The 23,804-nt window shown below is 38.3% G+C and overlaps 1 protein-coding gene across 1 annotated transcript in view; it reads right to left on the bottom strand.

The window, feature by feature from the left end:
* vwa8 (von Willebrand factor A domain containing 8) overlaps positions 1 to 23,804 on the bottom strand; it is a 120,221-nt gene that overhangs the window by 11,264 nt on the left and 85,153 nt on the right. The window contains exons 38-40 of the mRNA XM_056252183.1: positions 13,972 to 14,080; positions 12,668 to 12,824; positions 4,274 to 4,382 (exon numbers count right to left, since the gene is read on the bottom strand). Coding sequence (XP_056108158.1) covers positions 4,274 to 4,382; positions 12,668 to 12,824; positions 13,972 to 14,080 — 375 coding nt within the window. The remainder of the gene's footprint in view (positions 1 to 4,273; positions 4,383 to 12,667; positions 12,825 to 13,971; positions 14,081 to 23,804) is intronic.

Here is a 23,804-nt window from a genome sequence, read left to right as displayed (position 1 = left end):
ATGTCTGACTCTGAGATGGTGAACGGGAACATGGTTTGTGTAACATTATTAGCGGTTTGATAACGTAGTCAAGCAAAAGGCTAATCATATTAATTACCGCTATGTGTCCGACGTTGTAGAAAGCGATACATAAAACGCATTACCATTCTGATACATCCACTTGTAGACGAGCCTGTATGAGTGAGTGGAGGCGGGGCAAATTTGCATATTCATGACTCCACGTATACTAAATGAAGCAAGGGTGTAGAGTTAGATTCAAGCTATTTTAAGGCATGAATTATTTTCTTCCACAGGAAAATCGTTTAAATATGCCTTTTTGGTGATCAAAGATGGGATTGAATGGATAAAATGATTGACTACAGGGGGATTTCAACTAAAACACTTTTTTATGTTATTTATAAAAGGTTTTGAAAAACACCTAACCCTAAGTATATGCAATATAGGAATGTTTGCTTTTGCAAACACCATTAATAAATGTCCTCAAGCTACTATAACAGGCTCATAGAGCATGTGGTCAGAGTCCTGAGAATAAATGAGTGTATATACCACAAACTACAGGACAACCTGCTGTGAACACTTCTCTGTCAGGTAGGTGTGAGAATGAGCATGTGTTCAACATGTTTGGGAGAGTCAGTTGTGGAAAATCATATGAGGAGTGATTACAGAGTAAAGGCAAGGGCCCAAATTTGCTGTTTTGCTCTCTTTTTACAGCTCTCATATACCACATTCCTTTGAAGCGTTCACCAATACAACATTCAGAAGTTCAGATAAACTTTATTTGTTTCTCATGATCTTAAAAACGGTAAAAATGTATCTGTAAATGTATTTATATATTAATTTAATTTAGTTTAGCAGTCAATATGTGTCCAGCAAACATGTGACCCTCAAAAGAGTTCAAAAAAGTCCTCCTAAAATACATTTTAATTGGAGTGGGTAGAAATGTACCTGTCTATTATTTTATTTTATTTTATTATTATTTTCGGAGTTGGAAACTGGATAGAAAAGAACTTGTGCTCGTAATATTATTATTATTATTCTCAAAATCTTGGAAAAATAGCAAAGAAAGATTAGATGTTTCCAAACTTCTGACAGTTAGTGTATGTGTCGCCATTTTTACAGGAGCAAATGAATAGGCAGTGGTCAAATTACTATCTGGAAAGATCCCAAGCGGAGAACAGAGGCTCAGGGTGACGTGGAGGTTAACTTCTTCTCAGGACAGGACTAGTACAGAATGATGCCAGTGCGCTCATCTGGACCACACACATGCCACTGTGGCTGCCAGCCTTCTTCACAACGCTATTGTAGGTGAAAGCAGATAGCGCTGATTTAGAGGACCGGACTGTGAAAGACAGACGGAGATAATCCTTGTCACCATGTTTTCACATAAACACATCTGTCTTTGAGCAGAGCTCCTCGCACGGGCTGCCAAAGAGGAACCTGATCCTCCCTGTGGGCTGGAGCCGGTCCTTCGTTCACACAGCACAGGGAATCCCCATGAGCAGATACAGATCTCAGATCAGACCGAGCCGCTGCTTGTTTAGTTGAATGTAGACAGCGAAACTAGCTGGTCTTCAATCAGCATTTTCTGAGAAACTCCACCCGGGTTCTAGCGCTCCGTCCACCCACACCCAAACAAAAAAGATCAGACGCGCTACCGGACATCCTTCCATACAGAATGACGAGCGCCTGGGTCCATATCGACAGACCAATCTAATAATAATAACAACGCATGTTCTTTTGGACTCACAGGATGGCCCTCTCGTGAGTTGGCTGAAAAACTGTAGGTGTGGTTACGTGCGTGTGCACGTGCAAACTAGAGCTTGCACGAATACTCACTGCAACTAATTGGCTAGTAATCCAGAAAATAGCTATTTTAACCTCATGTAAGTTAATCTTCAAACTTTTTTTTGTACAGACATCGAAGAGCAATCGAAGATCAGCCGTTTTCAATCTGCAGAGTGGGAATAACAATGTGGGTTACGCAATGGCGGTATGTTTATGCCATGTCAAAAAGATATAAAAAAATGTGAATATTAAAATATAAATAGCCTAATTTGTATTTATATATTTTTGACATGACACAGATCACAGCATTGTTTCCTGCACCACTTTTCAGAGGTGGCGCTCCTTGCGGGAAAAAACATGCAACATTTCGAACTATGTAGTCCGATTCACAAATAAATGACTCTTATGAGATGGTCCTTTTAGAAGATTTGGCATCTACTAAATCTTTTGCTGAATGAGCTGAACAAATCTGACAAGCTGACTTTGTCACTGCATGCCTTCGGTGGCATTTTTACGGATGTTATTCCATGTTGTAGACACCGAATCAGTTTTCTTGCTGCTGAAAACAAACATTTTGGAAGGAAAGACTAAATTTAAGTGGAATCAGTACATAAAATGCTTAAAGTCCCCGTAAAGTCAAAATTAAGTATGTGTTCTGAGTTTGTCACACCACAGAAAAATGTGTTATTAGCCACCCAGCCAAATTTGAATGATAAAAAAAGCCGGCAAGTACATAAAATAAGCTATCAAAATCTTGAAAAAATGAGCAGTTTTCTCTGCTCTCAAACGCTGGGGGCGTGTCCGCTGGCTGCGCTGAAACCACGCCCACTCGCGGGAAAGCTGCACTCGACGGGACCCGCTACAGCCGAAATGGATGCTCCTAGCAGCTTATTAGGTTATACCAAGCCATATTTGTTTGAGCCTCCAGAGCCTGAATCCGATTCAGAAGACATTGACCAAGGAAGTCAACATCGTCCCCCTCGCTCTGCAACAGAATGGTAAATTTTTTCTCTCCCTTTTATGCAAGTTAGCTAAGTTATATGTAAGTAAACGTTAACTAGCTTAACCTAACTTAGACAAATAAAGTTAGACTAGCAATAAATAACAGAAAAAAACAACATATTTTTACACCTTATAGTTATAGATCAAACTAAGTTAGACTAGCAATAAACAACTGATTAAAAAATATATTTACACTTTATAGTTATAGATCAAACTAATAGCCATCATGGTTGTTATATTAACGATAAATTGATGTGCATAAATCCATTAGATAAGGGACTGCTTTGTGAACAGATACTAGTTTAAATTACTTGGCTAAGGAATTTTGATCATATAACGTTAAATAAAAATCACGTTAGAGGGTTGCAGAATTTAGTAGTTACAGTGGACTACCTACTATAATTATAACAAGCACACAAGGCAACTTACACTCATTGGTGGGCACGCATTGCCGATGATGGCGCCAGTTGTCGGCGGGACGGGAGGATGAAGGCCGAGGCGAGAGATAGTCGGTGCGGCACCTTTCACCAGTAACAACGGATTATCTGTGAATCCCAGTTGTCTCCGACGAAAGTTTATAAAACTATCACGAGTAAAATGATCACTACAGAGGCGGGTTTGGCTGGTGATCCTCAGCTCTCCATCAAGGTGGCTCTTCACAAAATTAATCCACCTCTTCTTGATGTCGTCGTTTTTAGGAAATTTAAACAAGGACACCGATCTGTTTTGCAAATGATTGCATCCAAGTAGTACGCATTTCCGTGACGAAGGCATGGCTAGATAGCAAACTGTAGGCTGTAGTAACTGATAATAGTACTGACAGTAACTCGCAAATGAGCGCCAAACTGATGCGAATGTGCTCTATTTATATTGTTAGAGGGATCAGTATCAGTGCGTCATCGAGTAGGGGCGTGTCCAAGAGCTCCAGTGCGTCATCGAGCCCTGTTTTAGACCCGCCCAAAAAATCCGTGAAATTGCCAGGGTGAAAAACTGTTTAACGGTCTAACTCCACAATTCAGTACTTCACAGTTCACAGTCTTTGTAATATGTTTTAGCAATACATTTCTAACCTTTAGAATGTGTTTAGAATGTTTTGTTAAAATTGCCTTTACAGGGACTTTAATATTAAAGATGAACAGTGAGTGCTATTTCCCATCGCAGCTATTTCCCTGCGGCGAAAGCACAAGTGCCAGTCTATCTGGGTTCACTCCACCACAGGATGTAGTGACGGATCACATGCGCTCCACTGACTTCACTCCTATTGGTTGTGGCTCCCGAAAGTCACTCTCATCTTGAGTAAGTTTTCTCATTATTTCTCTAAAAAGTCTGTGATGTGTCTCGAGATAAATTAAAACCTTTCTAAGAGAGTCGTAACATGAAAAAGTTTGGGAACCCCTGGACCAGTCACTACAGCCCATGCACAGGGAAGAAACCAGTATGTCTTCAGCCCACTCACACCTGGACTGGGACTACTAGAGGTGTTTACCTGCAGACTGTCCAGAATGATGCGGAGCGACTGGACCTGTCGTCGGACCGCTCCAGAGAAACGGTCGTAAGTGGTGGCATCATACTCACTCATCTCAATTTCCTTGAGCCTGTAACAAAAACACAACACATTAGACACACACTCTGCAGTGTTTACAATTACTGAAGTATGAGTACAGACTAAAGCACCAACATTATTACAGCTCATGTGAGACTCGTCCCAAGCTGTTTGTGCTACAGACATAAATAATTCTTCAAAACTGAGTGTAAGCAACCACTTATCAACCGCCTTAGAAACTTCACATTTGTAACCTTCAAGCATCTTGGTGGAGAGTTTTGTACAGGTAAGAAAGAACTACTTAACATAACAATTTGTCTTCATTGACATTCTTGCCCTGAGAAGTCTAAACTTGTAAACAATGTCTAGCACGTCTTAAAAGAGTGTTCTGGGGCAGAAGGATTTTAGAGAACATTGATCTGTTTAGTCACACATTAAGTACAGCTGTCAAGATAAAGAATAGTGCACACTTGAGAGTAGGAGGTGTAGGATAAACATTTCTCTTGGGGCAAGTCCCTACAGCTCCATGACCAGCACCCACACACATGCAACACCCAGGTGCACAAAGCCCAGCCAGCCTCAACAGTGTGGGTGTAAGAGGGATGCAGGCTGGAGCTCTGACAGGGCAAGAGTCACCCACGGTGATTGCTGCGTCAATGTCACCAAAACATGTCCAGCTCACGTTTCACACACACACACCAAAAAAAAAGAAAAAGAAAAGAAAAGGCTTTAAGGTCTTTTCGACCTGAAAGCCTCCAAATGTCCATCACAATCTTTGAAGGATTACCCCATATAGGTTAAGATAATACCAATATTAATGTAAAAACTGCTTGTTATTGAGGAAAAATAAAAGGAAATATTATTAAAATGTGGTTTTTTTTGCATTTTATTTTTTGCATCAAATTATTTTTTATAATAATTTACTAATTTAACTACTTTTAAGTCATCCTGTGGCCCCCATTGGAAGATGTCTGAGTCCCCTTAGTTGGCCTTGTCCCTCTGGTTGAAAACACTGGCTTATATTATAAGAACCCTTAAGATTTTTGGCATTCTGAGATTTTTTAGGACAATAAAGCATGTTTCCTTTCTGATTTCTCATTACTATAATGCGCCTGGTGATTTTACTTTAAAGGTTTTTTTTTTTTTGTGGTAATTCCCATTATTCTTAATGGTAATTTTCAGTCGATTGTTGGAAAAATACTGTAATACTTTAGTTTTTTTTTTAAATCTGTATAAATGAAAAGCAATAGAGTACTGCAGTAGTGATGTATTTTTGTAGGCCAACCTGGAAGTTAGCATCACCATGGTTCCCTCGACAAATATCCAATAGGATTTTTCCATTGGCTTTTGGATTATTGCAAGGTCTGTGACTAACAAAAGCATGATTCATACACGTTTTGTTCATCATGATACTCAACTTTCATGAATTTTGAAGCATAAATACAATCAGCAGAAGTCAAAAGCTAAACGTAGGATGTAAACGAACACGGTCACATGACTTCAACGTCACCATCACTAAGTTTCTGACAACTCCTTCAGTCTTTGTTTAAAAACATTTTATCTGAAAGTTATAAAAGTTTGCAAGAGCGCGGTTATAAACAGAAGGAGGCTGTGAAAGCGTAGATGAGTAGATGAGTTTATCTGTTCGGCTGATGACGTTTAATGTCCTCGACAACCTCTACAGTCCCATTTAACCACTTGTTAGTAACCACCTTTTACAAGATAAGTAAAATCTTTAAAAAAAATCACAAGAGGGTATTACTGATGTATTTTATATTGTAGAATAAAATGTGAAAATATTGAAAAAATGTATTGACTTCAGGGTGATGGAACCAGAAGTGCTAAAATGCTAACTCGTTTCCAGATTTTGGCCTAAAAAAATGTCATCCATGCACCACTCTACAATTATGATGCATAATTCAATTTTAATAAAATATAATGTAAGTTTAGCAGTTGTATAATAATTGTATATACATTTTTGTTTTTTTAATGACCTTTTTGCAATAAAATAATGATAATTAGGAGGGGTTGTACTTAATTGTTATAAAAATGCAGAAATCCTAACATTTGTTGTTCATTTGTCTAACAATCCTAACAGAACTGCAAATTTAATATAATTTTTTTTAATTAATATTATATTATATTATATTGTTTCCTGAACAATCCCCCAGTCAGAACTTGGCAAAACTGATGGCATTGGTTAAGCTAGTGTTGCTGTGTCATATTTATACAGTATATATTTGTTGAAATATGACCTGCACCATGTTCTTGACAGGATCTGTGAGGTTCCCCAAGTCACTTGATGGACAGGCCTCAGCAGAGCTGTTTCTGTCACACAGGTGGTGTGAAGCCAATAATCCCTAAACAGATTCTACAGTTAATCCTACTCTTCAGCTCAGGTCCAGGACGGGCCTGCATGAGTGTGTGTGCATGTGCGTGTGAGAGGTGTTTGATGTCATGAGGGGGAAACAGAGTGTGAAGTGTGTCTAGACCGTAGCGGCCCACAGACCTCAGGTGCGCTCACTATCAGACGTGAGATCAGACCAGACACTGTGATCTCAAAATACTGTGACACCGTGATTCTTTTCAAAAGAAACGATCCCTCACCTCTCCATCACCACCTGGACCAAAAATATCTGGAAAAGCCACAAAAGTGCTGCTAAATTCTTCCTGTGCTACAAAAGATAAATGTAACATGTAAGGAGTGCTCTCTTCTTGCTCGTGGTATTATCGCTGTCCTTCTTCCTGCTTAGCTCCTCTCTCACACACACACACACACACACACACACTGTGGGTTTCCTGTCTGGCCTATGAAGCTCACATTCTTTGCGCAGTGTTATTGGAGGGAGGACAGACTGCTGCTATTTTCTCCTGAATTCCAAACCTGTCCACAGACCGGAGAGTGAGGTGGCCAGCGTGGCCATGCAACAGCAGTGGGAAGGAGCACATGAGAGTGAAAAAGTGCAGAGAATATATAGAAGCAAGTGCAGCAAGTCATAGAAGCAAGTCAAATAATTGAAGCATTCGTGAACATAAGAGACCCCTTTCAAAAGCATTTAAAAATCTTTAATATTCAAAGCTACAGCTTTCCCTAAATTATAATTTATTCAAATAATAACATTTTAAATCAATAACTGACCAAATGTTTAATTAATTAAAAAATTGTTGTGTTTCATCACAAATGATATCTGCGAGGATTTTCAGTTCGGATTTAGACCGTACCATCACTGAGACAGCTCTCATCAGTCACAAATGATTTGCTCTTATCATCCGATCGTGGTTGTATCTCGCTATTGGTGTTACTCGATCTTAGTGCTGCATTTGATACTATTGACCACAACATTCTTTTAAATAGACTCGAAAATTATGTTGGCATTAGTGGAATTGCATTAGCATGGTTAAAATCATACTTATCTGACTGTTATCAGTTTGTAGCAGTAAACGAAGAGATGTCATATCAATCAAAAGTTCAGTATGGCGTACCACAAGGCTTAGTACTAGGACCGTTGCTGTTCACTCTGTACATGCTACCCTTAGGAGATATCATTAGGGAACATGGCATTAGTTTTCACTGTTATGCCGATGATACTCAGCTGTATATTTTTTCACACCCTGAAGAAACTTACCAATTCACAAAATTAACGTAATGCATAGCTAATATAAAAAACAGGATGACTAGTAATTTCCTACAACTTAATTCTGAAAAAACAGAGATTCTAATTATTGGACAAAAAACTTCCTCATGTAATAACCTAGAATACTGTCTAACACTTGATGGCTGCTCTGTCAAGTCTTCGTCGTCGGTTAGGAACCTGGGTGTGCTCTTTGATACCAATCTTTCATTTGAAAATCATGTGAATTAGTATCTGTAAAACTGCATTTTTCCATCTTAAAAATATATCTAAATTACGTCATATGCTCTCATTGACGAATGCGGAACAATTAGTTCATGCGTTTATGACCTCAAGGCTAGATTATTGTAATGCTCTACTGGGAGGTTGCCCTGCACGCTTAATAAACAAATTATAGCTGGTCCAAAACGCAGCAGTTCGAGTTCTTACCAGAACCCGGAAGTATGACCATATTAGCCCGGTTCTGTCAACACTGCATTGGCTCCCTATTAAACATCGTATAAATTTAAAAAATATTGCTAATTACTTAGAAAGCACTAAATGGTTTAGCTCCCCAGTACTTGAGCGAGCTCTTAACGCATTATAGTCCTTCACGTCTATTGCGATCTCAAAATTCCGGCCAGTTGAAAATACCTAGAATATCAAAATCGACTGCTGGCGGTAGATCCTTTTCCTATTTAGCACCAAAACTTTGGAAGAGTCTTCCAAACATTGTCCGGGAAGCAGACACACTCTGTCAGTTCAAAGCTAGACTAAAAACACATCATGCACGCCATCAGCGTTCTCATAGGTTCGCGTTTTTAAAGTTTGCATAGAGAGAACTTAAGAGTTTTCTGTTAAAACGGTGTCGTGTCAGCGGCCCTTAAGTTAATAACTAATGATCGTTGCGATGGAAGTGAATCAATTAATTCTAACTTTAGCTGGAAAATAACTTTATTCTAGAGCTGTCATGAAGCCAAAACAATCTCTGTTACTTTAATTTCCTATTATCACTGTAAAGCAGCTTTGGAACAATCTACATTGTTAAAAGCGCTATATAAATGAAGATGACTTGACTTGACATCGGTGGGATTTTAAATAGATGCTGAAACAACTGTATGAAGGGTTACAGCTCTACTAGAGGTATATTAATGACTAATTCAGCTTTTCCTGCATCATAGAATCGAAAACCGAAAACATCAAAATCGAAAGATTTGATGGTGGTTGTCGGAGTGTCACATACACTTGCAAAAAAGGTAGATAAAGTCCCACTTCCTGTGGAAACTCCTGACAACTGAGAATAAAATATTGTGAACGTGACAGACAGCATGTAGATACGACAATTTGAAACACAAAGGGGGAAAAAACCCATCTGTGAGTAAAAGAATTCAAGAGAGCAACAGCTACAGTGGCCACAAACACACTATTTTCTTCCGGAAACAAACTTTGTTGCATTATTTTCCTGTTATCTCTGTAAAGCTGCTTTGAAACAATCTGTATTGTAAAAAGCGCTATATAAATAAATGTGACTTGACTGCAGCTAAATTCTGTTGTCAATTCACCTTTTAGTGTTTAATCCTATTCTGTACACAGAGTTCAGTAATTTACGGGAGTGAAAACCAAATTCTAAAATTCTATGAAGTGTGTACGGAACCGAACAGAACAACTAGTTGTTATGACGTACTGTACAACGAAAGATATATGATGATAGATACATCTCTGAGGCACTATAAAAAACGTCAATTTTAGTTAAAATTGCTGAACACAACGAGTCTTTTGTCACTTTAATATTACTTTGGTCAGAATAGCGGATACCAAACACGCGAGACGCCAGAAAGTAGCAGTGTCAATCAAACCAATTCCGGGAGTGATGTGTGTTCCTTACACACATGGAACGATAATCTAAGGGACTCACTCCTGCATTTAAATGCGGTTGTCACTCCTGAAACTTTACAGTGTATATGTGGCCAGTGTTACAGAAGAAAGTAAAGACGACAAATTTTATATTATCATAGTATTTTAGAAGAGCATATATTTTGAAAATCATTAATATTGCTTTAATTGCTATAATCTAATCAATTCATGTTTTCCCTGTGTTGGTATTTTGTAATATGCCCTCAACAAACAAAAGACAGCTCCTTCATGACATCATTTTGGCGCACAAACATATACTGTACCTTTTTCAGAATAATGAACATTTTACAATTTGCATTCGCAAACAAGGGTTATGTTAATGAGCTCATGGTTGTGATGTTTCTTGCAGCTTAGTCGCCATAAATGGACATTAAGTGGACATTATGAACATAAGAGCAGTGTTGGAGTGGTCTGGCAGTAAACTGGTGGGTCATGACCCGTTTTGAGTGGGTCGCAGAGTGTGTGTAGTCAAAGACACAACAATAACAACAAAAAACTTAATTCTAAATGTTTATCTGATGCAAGACTTTGAAAGATATGCATGAAAGAAAGGCCATGGGAATATGTGGGTCCTGTGGCCTAAACAGCTGACAACCACAACACCAGAGTAACTCTAGTAAAGCCATTTAATTTTAAAAGAACAAGAAAAATCCTGTGAAATGTCCCCTTTAAGATCTATTAAGCTTTAAAAAAGAGCAAAAGAGCTTTGTGCAGTCCATTGGCCCAAACAGAGGCCTCCTTGATGGAGAAACACTTGTACTTGCTTCATGTGCGTGCACACACAGCTTAATGAATCGCAGCATTCACAGGGTGCATATCTGAGATAACTGGGCCCTTTGAAGACCTCTATAGTGTCTATTCTGTGATCTAGAACGTCCTGGTTTTTATGAGTCACTCATTTTAGTATTTCTTGTCCGTTCCAAAGCGTAGTACTCTCTACACCCCACATAGCATAACTGACTGATTTGCATCATTCTACATAGGCAGACAGGCGAAAAAACACTTGTCTTGAAAAGACGAAAAAATGTCTTGTCTTTGTTTTCTTCAGTCTTAATAACTTGCTCTTCCTTTGAAAAGACTTCCGTTTTCTTCTTTCATCACACAGGCCATGTGTTTATCCTCACAACTATGTTCCTTTTTAGAAAGAAATGCTATCTGCGAGGATTTTCAGTCAGGATTTAGACCGCACTATAGTACTGAGACAGCTCTCATCAGAGTCACAAATGATTTGCTCTTATCCGATCGTGGTTGTATCTCTCTATTAGTGTTACTCGATCTTAGTGCTGCATTTTGATACAAGCGGACACACTCTGTTAGTTCAAAGCTAGACTAAAAACATATCTCTTTGACCTAGCATACACATAACACATTATAGACTTCTATAGTTCAATGTTAGGCTGCATAGATCAGCCGGAAACCAGGAACACTTCCCATAAATCCTGATGTACTTATTACATCATAAGAAGGATGGCGTCTACACTAATATTAGTCTCTCTGTTTATCCCGAGGTTTACCGCAGTCCGCCGGATCCAGGCCGTATCCAGATCTGCATGAAGGACCTGCGCCTGGACACGGCCACAACGCAGTCCTCAATTGTCAGTGTCAATTAGTCTCTTCGCTGTGAAGGCCTCCTTCCCTTCCCTTTACCTCTGTACAGATAAAACGTTGTCGGGATAATTCCGATTCACATGGCTACGTGGAAGCGATAAATACATTTTTCAAAGGCTTGTACCTTGGAACCTATTTCATGGTTTGGGTTCTTGAGCCACCAGGTACTGTTTTGTGCAAATGAGCGGCCGAATCACATTAAGGGTTTTCTGTTAGAACGGTGTCGTGTTAGTTAATAACTAATGATCGTTGCGACGGAAGTGAATCAATCAAAACTTTAGATGGACAATAACTTTATTCTAGAGCTGCTATAAAGCCAAAACAATCTCTGTTACTTTAATTCCCTAAGCGCTATATAAATGAAGATGACTTGACTTGACTTTATTGGACCATGATAACCATCTTAAGCCAAAAACTATTGTTTTAGCAAGCTCACATTTAGTCAGGCTCTTTTCTGGCATTTAACGCCACTTTAATGCATAAAGTCGACAGACTTTTTTGTTACACTCAATGTTTACAGAAATACATCATGTGATGAAATTAAAATGGGTTATGAACGGAAATTAATGTTTACTTTAAATACAAGGATATTTATAATTGACATCTTGCTTCGTTTGCCATTTTGGATCAGTGTTATTTTAGCATAAATGAGATACTAGTGTAGTTTTATAGTTTTTTTTATATATATCCGGTTTAATTTTAATGGTTAAGTATTTTTTTAATATTTGTTCTTTTTCTTAGTAAAAAAAAGTCTATATATATGTCTATATATATATTTTTTTATCATTTTTTTAAATCTCAGTTTTAGTTGTAGCATTTAATACATCAAGTTAAACTAATTGAAAATGTTACCTTACGTTTTGTTTTTGTTTAACGTAAAGTAACATGTTTTTTTTTATGGTTTTAGTATAATAACCCTGCCTTGTGTGAACTTTTTCTTTTTACTGACCTCAATGCAGTGCATTATGGGATTGTTATTTTGTTAAAGGATATATGCAATGCATACATAGGCAGCTCAGTAGCTTATAAAACGAAGCCTCACACACATACTTGCTTTCATTGAGACAGCACTGCAAAATATCTAGAGAGATTAACAGGCACTCAGGCCAGAGGGTAAAGGTCACGCAGGGTCAAGTGTAGGCTTTTTGGAGAAATCTGTGTTTGAACTGAGTGAGTGATGAATGAGAGAGACAGATGGGTGTACCTCTGCTTAAAAGCCTTCTCCCCCATCTCGCGTGCTGCTCTCTTCACCTCGTCTGGCACAGCGTCTTTCTCTGCCTGAGAGATCTGGTGAACTTTGTGTCCGGCGTCCAGACGGTAGGGTCCTCCCTTCCCTCCGAGACCTGCTGTATCTCTGCCACCTACACCAACATACAGGCAATTTGTTGAGTTACCACGTAGGTGATTGATAAGCCTTGCATAATAACTGGATATTTAAAAAATAAAGGTTCATTTAAACGAAGTCCATCTCCTCTCAAACTTTTATTTAGAGAGCTTGCTTTAAAGTTAGAGATGGATTTATGGGCGCATTTCAAGAAAACATGAAAAATAAAACATAGTCATTAGGCCCTATTTATTATGATTTTTTAGGTAAATGGTGATTCTCATTAGATTGTATTTATTATGGTAAAGTTAAATTCTACAGTATAACAGTAAATCGAATTTTGAATATGCATAAGTGAAATGCAGTACAGCAAATCTTTACCTGATGTATAAATATGGAGTTTTCTTTCCTTGCCACTTTCGCCTTTGGAGTGCTCAGTTGCGGTTTAAAATATGTTTTAGTAATATTAGTGAAAATGTGACAATATGAACTCATTTGAGCTGGATAATGGCACAGTTTTTGAGCTGAATTGAATTAACATTGCACTGACTTGAGCTGAATAATGACACAACTATCTTCTTTACAGCAGCTTAGCCAAATTGAACTAGTTTCATTATTGATGAACAGCAACATTGACAGTTATTGAACTAAACTGAGCTGAATAATGACACTATTAGCTTTTGCGGAGCCTGTTTATAGCTTAAAAAGAATTTGTTTCATAACTGATGAATTTTACAACTTCAACAGTTATTTTCCTGATTTATTACTATTAATATTCCTTTTTCATTACTGTGAATTGCTTCGAAACAATCTGGTTTTTTACTGTATAAACCACTATATAAATAAATGTGAAAACATGCAAGCAATGTATAATTTTAATCGCATTGCAGTAATGAGATTTTATTGCACTATGAAAATGTTACAATGAATTTCTTTCTTATAAATTGGTCAAAATAAAGTATTTAACTACTATATACTAACATTTAAATTAAACATTTGATACAATGCACTTATGCTGCACATACAAGTTTTTACATTGTACTTGTATTTAAAAATACCTGCATGTAATTACAGCTGTGATTATATGTAATTAATTATACGTTATAGGGACAGGTTTTGTTGTAGGGTTTATAAATATGACTGGACAAGTTTTGTGTTTCACCTTTGATGGGATGTGACTGTACCTGTGCCTCCAGCCCACTGGTTCCCCCCTACATGAGGGGCGTTTTTGGGGTCAATCTTGCCATGTTTGGGGGAGCTGACATCTAGGCCACTGTCTCTCTGAATGGTGATCTGAAAAAGAAAGCACTTTCAATAGTATTTGAACATTCACCCATTTGATCTTCATCTTAATTACTAAGTGGAAATGAAATGGCATTTGGGACACAATCAGTCAAAGGGTTATGAGGTAAATGAAATCCAAGACAGATTTACCTATCTAGGGTCATTTTTGCACTGCAAAGCAAGTGAGTTATATACAGACATTTTAATGTGCCATAAACATTTACTCTGGAATCACAATCGCAGGAAACAATGTATTATGCTAGAAAAATGAATGTTGATTCTCATGCCGAGCTGCCAGGAAACAAGTCACAAACTGAATGACAATGCAAAGTTTGTTGACTGATAGATTTAAACATTTAAAATCAAGGGTCTTCAACCAGGGGTCCACGACTCCTATGGGGTCTACCAATTAATGCTTGCATAAATCAAAATTTTAACAATGAAAAGTAATATACAGACAATGATGCATCTGCAACAACAATAACGTGCATAGTTCTAATTTACGGTCTTAACATAATATAACTATCATAATGTGGTTGGTTTCTATTAATGTTGAAGGCTATAATAATATGTAGATCTGTTTGACACATTTTGTATTGGGGCGGCGGTCCCTGCTCCATGTTTTTATGAGAAAGATGGAAAGAAAAAGCACAAAGATGCAAAATAAATGGATTACTGTCACGTGGGACATCACTGCTTTTAAGCAAGGCCTCGTCTCATGGTTCATGGGGGGATATCTGGATATCTCAACCGATTTTGAAGTGTTATCTGTGTGTGTAGACATATTTGTCTCCTAATGTTGACTTGAAGCTCTCTGAAGCAGGTTTCTACATTCATTTAGTGGCATTCTCTCCCTCTTCTTATCTTCCTTCACACAGTCCATTCATATCATAAAGCACTGGGCCTCTCTTTAATACCCACACACCCATCTGGAGGGTTGTGGCTTTCTCATGACCTCCACACACTCCTTTACAGCCTCCCGCTGTGTGCAAATACAGTCTGAACGTAACTGCTAGAACGCTTCATACTTGTGAGCGTAGCACTTTGAAGTGTGATTGTGTCTTTGAGAAAGATAGCAGCACAGTTGGACTCTTTTAATGTTGGACAGTGAGAGAACAGATACTTATTGTTTCAAAACGTCCCTTTCCCTCCTATTAATATAAAAGGCAATTCTCATTATGCAACGATCCTGAATGCTTTGACTAGGCAAGGTCACGTAAGGTCACTGAACTTGAAGTCTGAGCTTATTAAGGCACTTCCCGTTTTACACTGCACACTGAAAGGAAGTACACATGTAGGGAATGAACAGAAATGTTTTTGCCAAGTCATACGGAAAGGAACAGTTGAAATAAACAGACCATGGAAGCTAGAGGAAAGATCTGCCCTTTGTGTTCCAGTGGGTTAAATCAGTCATGCAGGGTGAAAGTTTTGATGCTGCATGAATGAACCTTTAATACTTTTAAAATATTTAATCCAAAAACTAATTAGTCACCCTCATGCCATTTCAAACGTGTTTGACTTCCTTATTTTCTTTGGTGTAAAACTAAATATGTTTTGCAGAGTGATCATGCTGCATTTTCCATACAATGAAGCATATGGCTGAATGGCATAGAGTATTCCTTATTTTTTTATTTATTAAATTCATTATTTATTAATTAAAAATAGGGCAGAAACATACAGAAAAAGAGATATAAAACAGAAATCATAGATAGGACTGTGTGTGAAGTGTAATGTCACTTAAAATATTAGGTAACTTGACCTTCATTCATTTTTGAGTAAATTATTCCTGTATATCCACCTTTAAATACATGTCTGTCAGGTTTTCCTTTTGAATAGAACGGAGAGATAAGAAGATCATAGTCAGCATCTTCATTTCAATTCTGAAATTGGTCCAATATAACAATAAATTCCTCCAGTTTAAACATTCACTAGATATGATGTCCAGATACTTTTCTGTGAGTGTAATATTATACTCAAGGCTCTTTTGACACCTACACACGCACGCACGCACGCACGCACGCACGCACGCACGCACGCACGCACGCACGCACGCACGCACGCACGCACGCACGCACGCACACACACACACACACACACACACACACTTAATCTGATATGAGGTCATGCACTTTCAGTATTTCAAGTGTGTGTTTGAGAGACAATGTGTCTGAGTGTGTATTAGGAAGAGATATGGCTTACAGATGTTCATGATGAACGTGGCTTAAAGATTAACATTTGCCAATAACATTTACATAAATGCCACACCAGCAAGATGCATTTGAACAAATAACAAGCCATTGTAGATATCTGTATAAAAACTTGTACCCAATATACACTGCCAAACTTCTTCTCTACGGAAGATCAGTGACAGTCCTGTTTATGATAAGGAGATTTGTGTGTGTGCAACGTGGCTTCAGATTAGCCAGGATTTAACAGCACAAAGATGAGACACACAAGCATTATCACAACACCCTACTGACATTACAGATTAAAAACAGAGTAGACAGACACACAGACAGAGAGACAGTTTTAAAAATCAGACAGATGCACAGACAAAAATACAGACAAACAGGTGGGCAGACAGACAAATATATATATAGATAGACAGACATATAGAAAAACAGACATATACACAGCCAAGACAGACAGACAGACAGGTCAGCAGACATTAGGGCAGACAGACAGGCAGACATTAGGGCAGACAGACAGATATATAGATAGATAGACAGACATATAGAAAAACAGACATATACACAGCCAAGACAGACAGACAGACAGGTCAGCAGACATTAGGGCAGACAGACAGACAGGTCAGCAGACATTAGGGCAGACAGACAGACAGACAGGTCAGCAGACATTAGGGCAGACAGACAGGCAGACATTAGGGCAGACAGACAGATATATAGATAGATAGACAGACATATAGAAAAACAGACATATACACAGACAAGACAGACAGACAGACAGGTCAGCAGACATTAGGGCAGACAGACAGACAGGTCAGCAGACATTAGGGCAGACAGACAGACAGGTCAGCAGACATTAGGGCAGACAGACAGACAGGTCAGCAGACATTAGGGCAGACAGACAGGAGTGCGTTTCCCAAAAGCATTGTTAGCCATATGGTCGCAAGTTCTGCCGTTATCAGCATACTTCAAAGAGTCGGTGTTTCCCGAAACCATTGTTCTAACAAACATTCACAAACAGCATCACAAAGTTGTGTGGTTGGAACGACATCTATACTTTTGTGATACTTTTTGTATACCTGTGATAGCAGTTTCTTGTTTGCATGACATGTGGACTCAATAAATCCTTATCTTGAGCCAAATAAGCAAGCTGACATTCAGTACATCCTGTGTCTTTTATTTAGAATACATACAAATGTCATTTACGTCTTTTAGTTTGAAAAGAGATTTAAAACACAGTTTTTGAAGAGTGCGCATGTGCGTACGTGCTCTAGTACGTAAGAACAAACCTATGATTAAATCTGGAAATAAAGCAAAATAACTGTGATTTTTTTTTTTTTTTTAAATAGTCCTCAGATGCCATGTCCATAATTTATAGCAAACCATCTATCATTAATTCGATCTCAAACATTTTCATTAAAAGAAGTTATTACCACCACCTGTGTGACATCATTAACCAACGTGGTTCAACGACCAATTTGCGACAATACGGTTTCGGGAAACAGCCGTGACTAGCTAATTGATTTCTTCAACGATGCATCGTACTATGGTAGTTCAGCAGCGAGTTACGCCGTTGTACGGGAAACACACCCCAGATCGGCAGACATTAGGGCAGTCAGACAGACAGATAGATAGACAGGTGGGCAGACAAACAGAAAGACAGATAGACAGGTGGACAGACAGATAGATAGTTTTAATGACCGACAGCTAGACAGGTGGGCAGGCAGACAGATAAAGAAGAGAATGAAGACACTGATACAGTGGTTGAGATGAGATGAGTACAGTGGATGATCATCCTCCATATGCTAATCTAGAACATGTATATGAATTTCACTGCATTAGAGAAAATTCCAAACTGAAAACAAACGATGGTCACCTAAAACCTTATAACAAAACTAATGTGATTTTGCCTCATTTTCTTTTCCTTCATGTCTGTTAATCAATTGTCGATTTTAAGTGCATATATATATGTGTCTCAATCAGCTCCCTAGCTCGTGAATTTCCGGTAAGGGAACATAGTGAGCATTGATGCTCCCTGGTTTTCACAGTGCACTGTGGGACTTTTTAGGGAGCGAACATTTCAGTGCACGACTCCCTGATCAGTGGAGCTGATTAAGACTTAGTCAGTTCTCCTCAAGTTCACACAGGTGTCCTAGCAGAGCAACTATATAGAGAATCACATTAACTATCAACATGATCCAAAATGTACTGTGCAATAATATTCAATGCAATTTACCACATTTCTTTAACATAAATGACACTATATAATATTTTGTTAAATAACGAAAAGACATTCTTACATGATTTAAGTGTGGCTGAAGTAAGAAGACAGTGTGCAGCAGTTTGCTTTTTGGGGTCACTATGTACAGAAAGACTTAAATTATGGAACGTAATTACGTAACAAGCCTAAAGTAAATGGGTCATCATAGCTAACTGGAGATGCAAAAGTGGGCCAGACCTCTAAATTAAGCCTTTTATCCAATTTCATTGGATGGTAACTGCACTTATATAGTTCATTCCCTTCCTTATAGACTTTCTTATAGTCATTAACATGCAATCTGAAACAAGTCTCGTGTTCTGAAGTGGATGGAATAACTCCTGACTCCTCAGTCTCCAGACAGAAGTACTGGTCCATGTCTAGGATGAGCGTCCTTTCTAGCCTTTCTAGCGTCCCAGTGGGCAGAGCAGGAGCCCGGGCTGGAATGTGAGGAATGCACGTGTTTTGAGGTTGTTTCTGAAATGAAATGTCCCAGGCTGTGTTCACTTGCAGACCCACACAGAGAGCAGGACAATGCAGTCAGACACACTGGACTGGCTGCTGACCACAGGACGCCCACCGAACCCACAAACCCCTTCATTACATCAGCGCTGAGCTTTTACTTGGTCTCATGGGTTTCACGGTTCTGCTTTACACACCCTGCATGTATACCACAAGATGTTGATATCAGAAGAACTGTGATGCCCCTGAACTGTGAATATGATATAACTGTTCAGGGGCGAACAGAGCAACACTTCATGGCTCGGACATGAGATGACTGTCAACATACTAGAACTAGTGCTGGGCAAAATGCCGAAAATCTGTTGTTTTAAAAATGTTCTGATTAGATGAATTGAAGCCTCTTTAATTTAGTCGTTCATTTACTTGAAGTTGCGACATTGGACTTCATTGGTCAGATTATATACTGTTTTGGAATGAAGTCTCTTCTGCTCACCAATGATGCATTTATTTGATCGAGTAAAAACAGCAATACTGTGAAATATTATTTCAATTTAAAAATAACTGTTTTACATATTTTGAAATGTAATTTATTCCTGTGATGCAAAGCTGAATTTTCAGCATCATTACTCCAGTCTTCAGTGTCACATGATCCTTCAGAAATCATTTTAATATGCTGATTTTATGCTCAAGAAACATTTATTATTGTTATCAATGTTGAAAACAGTTGTCCTGCCAACGCATTCTCATCCCAAAGCGTAATATATTGACTCTTTTGACAAAGCGTCTATATCCAACGCACATGGCACCCTTTAGCGTCAATATAACACGCTTCGGTTTTGGGTAGGTTTAGGTCTGGGGTAGTGTTAGGGTTAGACCACTAGGAGGCGCCATATATCTGCGTCTCATATGACGCTAAAGGGTGCCATGTGCGTTGGATATAGACGCTTTGTCAAAAGAGTCAATATATTACGCCTTGGGATGAGAACGGGCTGGTCCTGCTTAATATTTTTGTGGAAACTGCAACACCTTTTATGATATAACAAAATCTCTGGACACTTCTATTGTTGAACAGAAGAATATATACGACCCTAACACCCACCCTGAATTCAAATTCAAAGAAGAAGAGGAAGAGATGGTTCTTTAAGGGAAGAGACTGGGGCGACAGTGGCTCAGTGGTTCATGTAGGTTGTCTACAAACCGGAAGGTTGATGGTTCAATCCCCGGTTCCACCTGACCAAGTGTCGAGGTGTCCATGAGCAAGACACCTAACCCCAGCTGCTCCCGATGAGCTGGATGGCGCCTTGCATGGCTGACACCGCCGTCGGTGTGTGAATGGGTGAATGTGAATGGGTGAATGTGAGGCAATATGTAAAGCGCTTTGGTGGCCATTGGGTCTGTGAAAGTGCTATATAAATGCAGTCCATTTACCATTTAAATGCTAAAAAATAGATAGATGTCACAAAATGTCAACAGATAAATGTCAAAGAGAAAATGTAAATTCAAGCAGTAAATGTAAAGAAAGCTGTGGCATTTCTTCCTTCATTTACGGAGCTGATTAAATTCCTACATAAAACACTGGTCAAATTCGCCCTGGTCAGACTGAGGCCTCGATCACATGACCAGCTCCAGATACATTATACTGTTATACCTCACACATACACATGCATATCACACACTTACATGGTGATCTACACTTCTAATCTTAACATTCTGTAGACACTCTAAACCTTTAACACTTCTGATTCAGACTCCATTCAAACTTTATTTTTATTCTAGCAATTATTGTGCGTTTTTTGTAAACTTTATATATATATATATATATATATATATATATATATTTTTTAAAGAAATCAATACTTCTATTCAGCAAGGATACATTGATCAAAAATGACAGTAAAAGACCCTAAAATGTATATAAAAAATGTTAAGCAGCAGAGCAGCACAATGTTTTAAACATTGATCATTTTAAGAAATGTCCCTTAAGCACCAAATCAGCATAAAGAATGATTTATGAACGACCATGTGACTGAAGACTATATATGACATTTTAAAATATATTAAAAAAGAAAACAGATATTTCAAAAAGTAATAGTATTTCACAATTTGAATGTTTTTACAGTAATGTAAAAAAATAAATCTATATACACTCACCTAAAGGATTATTAGGAACACCATACTAAAACTGTGTTTGACCCCCTTTCGCCTTCAGAACTGCATTAATTCTACGTGGCATTGATTCAACAAGGTGCTGAAAGCATTCTTTAGAAATGTTGGCCCATATTGATAGGATAGCATCTTGCAGTTGATGGAGATTTGTGGGATGCACATCCAGGGCACGAAGCTCCCGTTCCACCACATCCCAAAGATGCTCTATTGGGTTGAGATCTGGTGACTGTGGGTGCCATTTTAGTACAGTGAACTCATTGTCATGTTCAAGAAACCAATTTGAAATGATACAAGCTTTGTGACATGGTGCATTATCCTGCTGGAAGTAGCCATCAGAGGATGGGTACATGGTGGCCATAAAGGGATGGACATGGTCAGAAACAATGCTCAGGTAGGCCGTGGCATTTAAACGATGCCCAATTGGCACTAAGGGGCCTAAAGTGTGCCAAGAAAACATCCCCCACACCATTACACCACCACCACCAGCCTGCACAGTGGTAACAAGGCATGATGGATCCATGTTCTCATTTGGTTTACGCCAAATTCTGACTCTACCATCTGAATGTCTCAACAGAAATCGAGACTCATCAGACCAGGCAACATTTTTCCAGTCTTCAACTGTCCAATTTTGGTGAGCTCTTGCAAATTTTAGCCTCTTTTTCCTATTTGTAGTGGAGATGAGTGGTACCCGGTGGGGTCTTCTGCTGTTGTAGCCCATCCGCCTCAAGGTTGTGCGTGTTGTGGCTTCACAAATGCTTTGCTGCATACATCGGTTGTAAAGAGTGGTTACATCAGTCAAAGTTGCTCTTCTATCAGCTTGAATCAGTCGGCCCATTCTCCTCTGACCTCTAGCACCAACAAGGCATTTTTGCCCACAGGACTGCCGCATACTGGATGTTTTTCCCTTTTCACAGATTGTGAAATACTCAGACCGGCCCGTCTGGCACCAACAACCATGCCACGCTCAAAATTGCTTAAATCACCTTTCTTTCCCATTCTGACATTCAGTTTGGAGTTCAGGAGATTGTCTTGACCAGGACCACACCCCTAAATGCATTGAAGCAACTGCCATGTGATTGGTTGATTAGATAATTGCATTAATGAGAAATTGAACAGGTATTCCTCATCCTTTAGGTGAGTGTATATATACATATATAATATAAAAATATATAGTCATGTGAAAAAGAAAGAACACCCTTTTGAATTCTATGGTTTTACGTGTCAGGACATAAAAAAATCATCTGGTCTTTGGCAGATCTTAAAATTAGATAAATACAACCTCAGATGAACAACATAAGACATATTAAACCGTCTCATAGTTTATTCCACAAAAACTAGGCCAAAACTGAGTAGCCATATGTGAAGTACACCCTTACTGTTTCCATAGGAATTAAGAGGGTACGTAGCAGTCAGTCACTGCTAATCAAATGTCTTTGATTAACTGATCATCAGCAAGTGTAACCACTTCTATAAAAACAGACGTTTTGGCAGTTTACGGTTGTAGAGCATCCAGGTGTGTGTTAACACAACGCCAAGGAGGAAAAACATCAGCAATGGTCTTAAAGAAGCAATTGTTGCTGCCAATCAATCTAAGAAGGGTTACAAGGCCATTTCCAAACAAGTTGAAGTCCATCATTGTACAGCGAGGACAATAATTCACAAGTAGAAAAAACATGCAGACTCAGACTCTACAGGCCTCAGTTAGCATTAAATGTCCTGACAGTAAAATTAGAAAGAGTAAAAATGTATATGTGTCAAGCAGGGCGGAGACGAGAGCCGTGGGAACAGAGCCAGGCCATTGCTAATGAGTGTCACCTGTGTGTCACACCAGTCTCGAGTATCTCACGGAGAAGCTCCGGATGGATAAAAGGAGGAGTGATGACAGTGAAGGATGAGAGAGGACCAGGCCTGGACTTTACGTTGTGTTTTGTTTATGTTTTATTATGTTTATATGCGGCAGTCGTCTGTGAGGGGCTGCCGCTTTACTTTCGTTTTGCTGTTTGTTTATTTTATATGATTAAAGTGTTTTTGAACGTTTGCGGGTTCCAGCCTCCTTCTTCCCTGAACAACTAATTTTGCGACAGTATATCCATATATATATACAGTAGTCAACATTTGAAGTGGATAAAAAAAACTCATCAAAGTTGTCCTAAGCCAAGAACAGGTATTGTTCCAAATTCATGTATAACTTTGATGAAAGGTTTTGATCCACTTCAAATTTTGATATAATATTGATTACATTTTTTATCTAATTTAATACATGATATGCCAATTATTTAATCAAATTAGTCGCAAATTAATCACACATCAATTTGGGCTGAGAAATTAGCCCCAAAAGATCATTTCAAGTCATTATTGTTACATGAGAAAAAAAAAATAGATATATAAAAAAGTAAGCTTTAGAAAGTAATATTTTGATTCAACATAGAATTTATTACTCAAACTTTTTCAAACATATTTGTTTCAGAAGCTGCATGTTAAGTGACATTTAGGTATACTGTATTATGCAACTCATTAAAGCATTTACACAACAATTAGAATTGCATAAATAATGCTGTGAGATTAATGGTTTTTAAATGAGTATTCATGTTTATTTTATTTTTTTATTGAATATTGAAATATGCAATGATTAAAAAATGAATACTCCAAATATGAAACTAAA

Source organism: Rhinichthys klamathensis, unplaced genomic scaffold (genome assembly GCF_029890125.1).
Source record: "Rhinichthys klamathensis goyatoka isolate OS25496 unplaced genomic scaffold, OSU_Roscu_1.1 h1tg000093l_1, whole genome shotgun sequence".
Classification (NCBI taxonomy): domain Eukaryota; kingdom Metazoa; phylum Chordata; class Actinopteri; order Cypriniformes; family Leuciscidae; genus Rhinichthys; species Rhinichthys klamathensis.
Note: the sequence above shows the minus strand (reverse complement) of the source record. Positions and strands in the feature narration are given on the sequence as shown.